Source organism: Pollicipes pollicipes, unplaced genomic scaffold (assembly GCF_011947565.3).
Source record: "Pollicipes pollicipes isolate AB1234 unplaced genomic scaffold, Ppol_2.1 Scaffold_1600;HRSCAF=1878_pilon_pilon_pilon, whole genome shotgun sequence".
Lineage (NCBI taxonomy): Eukaryota > Metazoa > Arthropoda > Thecostraca > Pollicipedomorpha > Pollicipedidae > Pollicipes > Pollicipes pollicipes.
Genome location: NW_023595962.1, coordinates 5,971,464 through 5,976,463, shown reverse-complemented (window position 1 = coordinate 5,976,463; position 5,000 = coordinate 5,971,464). Strand labels below are relative to the sequence as shown.

At 54.3% G+C, this 5,000-nt stretch overlaps 1 protein-coding gene across 1 annotated transcript in view; it reads right to left on the bottom strand.

Annotated features, from left to right (window-relative positions):
- Nucleotides 1–222: 222 nt before the first annotated feature.
- Nucleotides 223–5,000, bottom strand: part of LOC119093112 (putative G-protein coupled receptor CG31760) — a 6,594-nt gene continuing 1,816 nt past the window's right edge. Inside the window, exons 2-8 of the mRNA XM_037216012.1 lie at nt 4,880–4,991; nt 4,202–4,322; nt 3,066–3,204; nt 2,516–2,617; nt 2,079–2,148; nt 887–1,027; nt 223–432 (exon numbers count right to left, since the gene is read on the bottom strand). Coding sequence (XP_037071907.1) covers nt 223–432; nt 887–1,027; nt 2,079–2,148; nt 2,516–2,617; nt 3,066–3,204; nt 4,202–4,322; nt 4,880–4,991 — 895 coding nt within the window. The remainder of the gene's footprint in view (nt 433–886; nt 1,028–2,078; nt 2,149–2,515; nt 2,618–3,065; nt 3,205–4,201; nt 4,323–4,879; nt 4,992–5,000) is intronic.

Here is a 5,000-nt window from a genome sequence, read left to right as displayed (position 1 = left end):
CCTTGCGAGTGCGCCAGCGCCTCATCGCTCCCCTTCCCCTCCCTCAGTCTGGCAAGGAAACTGCATGTTCACGAGGACAATCGACCGCTGTCTGTCCGGCGGAGGGCCCACTCACGACGGACCCTCGGTCTGTCTGTCCGGTGGAGTGCTCACATCCAACGGACTTTCGCCCCCGCCTGCCGGCTCCGCCAGACTCTCTCCGGCAAGACTGCGGGCCGTCCATCAGACCTCGTTGCCTCTGAGAGCCAGACTGTCGGGCCCCAGACTGGTGTAGGCGTCCAGCTGCAGCGCCGCGCCAATGCTCGACTTCCGCCGGCCGGGCGCGCTCTGAGAGAAGTAGCCCTCGCGCCGCGGTTTCAGATGACGGTTGTTGGCCTCCATGTGCACGATCTTCATGAACTCGATCTGCGCCGCCAGCTTCTGCACCTCCTCCTGTGGTGACGCAGGTTATAGGTCAGTCGGCTTGCAAAGGTCATGCAGGTCATGACAAAGGTCATGTGTCCGCACACGTGCGGGGGCGAGTGACAAACACCGGCGACAGAGGTCGTATAATTTGCCTAGAACGCGGACGTCCGTAGTTAAGGCAGCTCGCAGAGGAGGCATAGTTAACGCGGAACCCATGAGCTGTGCGCAGAGGTCACGTGCCTTCATAGGTCACGGAGAAGACGGGTGGACCGAGGTGCCTTCAAACATAGTTAGGCTTGTTCAAACTGTCAGCTATCCACAAACGGCGAGTTTCTGTTCTGTGTTGTTGTTCGCATGTGACAGCAGCAAGAAACCTTCCACTTTCTTTTTAATTGGTGTACCGGGAAATGCTGAAACCCAACTGACCAACATTTCACATTTCACAGTTTTCAGGCAACTCTCTAGGAGCGGGAGTATGAACCTTTAGTTCTTCATTCTCCCGATAGATGCTGATGTCCTCCTCGTCTGGCTCGATGCCGTTCAGGTAGAAGGAGGCGGCGGCGCCGCGGGCCTGAGCCCGTGCGTCATATTCGTCGCCGAGCCCGACGGCGATTCTGTAAAACTGTAGCAGACGCTCTCTTCAGGAGGGCCTCTCACCCGCGCACCACTCACGCCCCAGGCCAAAATAAGACGAGAGGTTCATGACGGAGAAGCGGAATACGGAGCCGGTGACCGGAAACCGTTTGTGGATATCATTATTGCAAGACTGTGGCAGAGAAAAACGAATGCAGTCGTTTTCGTGCGGCGGGATATACCGATTATAAAGAGGGAAGCCCTTCCTGAACACGGTGCGCTGCCACGCACGCATAAGACTGCATAGCACGCTACTTCGCTATCATGTAAAGCATAGGTGGTACAGCTAGATAGGCGCACGCTTCAGCCTCGGCGCCAATAAGAGTGGCATTGGTGATGCAGTGTACATAACATCTCCGCTGAAGCCGGGAGCTATTTTTGCCCGCGTGGCGAAAAAGAGGCTGGCATGCACCTCTCGCCATTTCGTTCAAAACTGAACAATCTCGTCGACAAAAAACGTCGGCAGCATGGTGTCTCAGAAATACCAGCCGCAGTCGGTTCGGTCTCTTGGCGTCAACCGATGAACGCCCAACTCAGGTTACACATTATGCTAAAGAATCCAAGGCTACATTTAGGCCACGACTTCCTTACATGACACGATACCTACTTAGCCCTTTTGTCGCGAAATCACGTTCTGAATCAGATTTAGTGCGCTAAGTGGTCAAAGCATGATCTATGGTAGCAAATTGTCTTCCTAAGTCATTGCAACACATTGATTAAGGTCATGAACTGCAAAGGTGATTGATATTGTTGCAGACTGTTACACTCTGCAGATCGTGTGCCCATCGGTGACATTCATTGCCAGTGAAGAAGAAAAAACACCAAACACTTTTGAAGCAAATACGACTTTGCGGGCCCTCCAAATCTCACAGCTCAGCGAGTTCACACGGTTTGGAACCAATTGTTGTGCACGCACGCCATGAGCGGATTCGAATATCCAAGATGTCGCGACTCTTCCTTCCATCGCTCTATGACGTTCCCAGAAATACCGCTTGGGAATACCACAGACACTCCGTTAAGGTTAGGGCCAAGTATCTTACCTTGAGGAACAGGCCAGTGTGATAACGGCACCGTGTGCACACTGTGTACACCACCTTATGCACCGAGCATCTGAACGAATGATGAGATCATTCCAACGGGTACCTGTGTGCGGCCATCAGGCCTCCTTCTTCGGGTTGTAGGCCAGCGCAGCGGGGGGCGCCGGCTGGCTCCAGAGTGCACTACTGTGGGTCACATGACACCTCGGTGGCGGTGCTGTGCGTACCCTATCTCTGGCACCAAAAACAAAGGCACAGCACTGTTGACGAGGACTGTTCAGCTCTCCCTGCCTTGGGCGCCAGGATCAGTGCGATGGTGTTAGTGGTGCTGATCTAGGTCCTCACGAAGACCGTTAAGTCTCCTGCCTTGGGCGTCAGATCAGTGCGATGGTGCTAGTGGTGCTGAGCTGGGTCCTCACGAAGTCCGTTGAATCTCCTACCTTGGGGCGCCAGGAGGAGTGCGATGGGTGGTGGTGGTGCTGAGCTGGGTTCTCACGAAGCCACACAGATACTTCACGTCCGGTCCGGACGGCACCAGCAAACTGAAAAGAGCCGCAGGCAGCATCAGCCGCAGCTCAGCCTACAGCGGCGACAGCTGTTTGGCAAACAAGTCAGCTCGTGCAGTGTCTGAGCACGCCTGGCGCGTCATTGTCCATGCCATGTGGCAGTCACACAAGCGTTTCAGTTTGCACGTCGCACCTTATGCCGGATACCCCCGACCTTCCAGCTCCATGTCGTGCCAGGTCCCAACCGCCCGTCAGTTCCATGCCGTGCGTTCAGAGCTACTCCACGCGTCAGTCGCTCCATGCATCAGTTTCCATGTATGCGTTAATGCCTCGCGAGGCTCCACGTCAGTATCCTCGCGTCCTCGCCGGGCCCTCCACTTCCTGCGTTTTCGGGTCACCGTGGCAACGCAACACAACACCGTTCCACGTCACCGGTTTAGTGGCCGGTCGCCAGCTGACCCCACCACCACGAGTCGTCACTCACTGCACCATGGCCATGGTAATGTTGACGATGGCGATGTTGTAGATGGCCCAGCTGATGTACTTGGCCTCGTCGAACAGCGTCTGCGCGTTCCGCACGTTGACGCACACCTTGATGCCCCAGAAGAGGAACAGCAGCTCCCCTGCCGCACAAATATAGTCTCCGTCATCAACCTCAATTCACGGCCGCGGTATTTCATCTCGCGCTGTACTACGCGGCATGGTGTGTGCAAGAGAGAAACTTTCGGAATGACACTTTCTCGTCACATAACGACACTCTCAAACGACGACACTCACTACATCGCCGTATAACGACACTCACTTCACCGCCATATAACCACCCACCCTACATATCATCATATAACGACACTCACATACCATAACGATACTCACCACATACGACATACACGTCGACACTCACTACAGCATATAACGACACTCACTACATCGCATATAATGACACTACAAACATCGTCTATAGTGACACTACTACATCGTCAATAACGACACTCACTACACTCACTCGTTCATATAATGACACTCACTAACTCGTCATATAGTGACACTCACACATCGTCATATAACGACACTCACTGCATCGTCATAAACGACACTCACTACATGCGTCATATAACGACACTCACTACATCGTCACATAACGACACTCACTTCATCGTCATATAACGACACTCACTACATCGTCATATAGCAACAGTCATAAAAATCGCCTGATAACGACTGTACCGAGCGAAACTGCGCAGTCAGGCGGCCCGCATCAATTGACCCGATCGATTGACCTGATCGAGCGGCTGCAAACCCGATGTTTCAGGGTATTGTTTACAACACCTGCTCCTCTGACGTCAATTCCGCCGGGCACGTGCCCGCGACGACCAGAGTTTCATTAGGAACGTGCGCGTGACCAAGCGCTTGCCTAACTAAGCCCGATGTGGGACAAACACCAGAAGGACAGGCAAAACAGCCATTGTTTGGCGTTCACCGTCAGTTCATGTCATGTCAGTATCGAAAAAGAATGAAGCTCTGCCCCTCTGTAGCAGTTTGGCACGAGTCAGAGCACAGGCGTGACCGGTGTCGTCACGCTCGTGACGACATACTGGGCTGTGGGCGGGGGTGTGGGCTGACCTGCCGCTATGGAGTGGTCCCACCAACCGAACTCGCACTGCCGGAACTGGAGGCCCTCGGCGTCCCGCACAACGACGGCCTTCGGAGGGTCACTGATGGTCCACGAGCTCAGGTAGATGATCTGCAGCGTACGGACACACGGGAGGTGGCAAGGGTTCGGTGTCATGGGAGGCGACACGGATCATGTGTCATGGAATACGACACGGATCATGTGTCCCCGGAGGTGACACAGGTCCCGTGTCATGGGGGGTGAAACGGGTCAGGTGTCAATAACTAGGTCAGGTGTCATGGGGAGTGACACGATTCAGGTGTCGCGAGGGGTGACACGGGTCCGACAGCTGATACAGGCCTCACTACAACTACAACACTACACTACAACAGACACGTATGCGAACTAACGCAGGGCTGCGAAGTGAAAGTGGCGAAATCTGCCAAAAGGACACTAGTCTGCCGACGAACACAAGGCAGCCCACTTTTACCAGTCTCCAACTGGATCCAGGCCTTTCAACTGGACAAGAAACAATTTCGCCGAATGAAGCAGAACCACCGACTGAAACAGGTCACACAACTGACACCGGTCGGCAGTCTGCGTTCTGCATTTAAAAACGTTCACCCAACACGTGAATTGAGTCACGTCGACGAGCAGTTGCACCCAATGTCTAGTCGCCGACTCTTTACCATAATGAGCAGAATCGGGAACAGCCACTGCAGCAGCTGCTTGTCCGTGAGCTTCAGCTTGTGCGCCGACTTCACCCGATACGTCAGGGACACCCTGGAGCGTGACACCTGGCTGGTGACA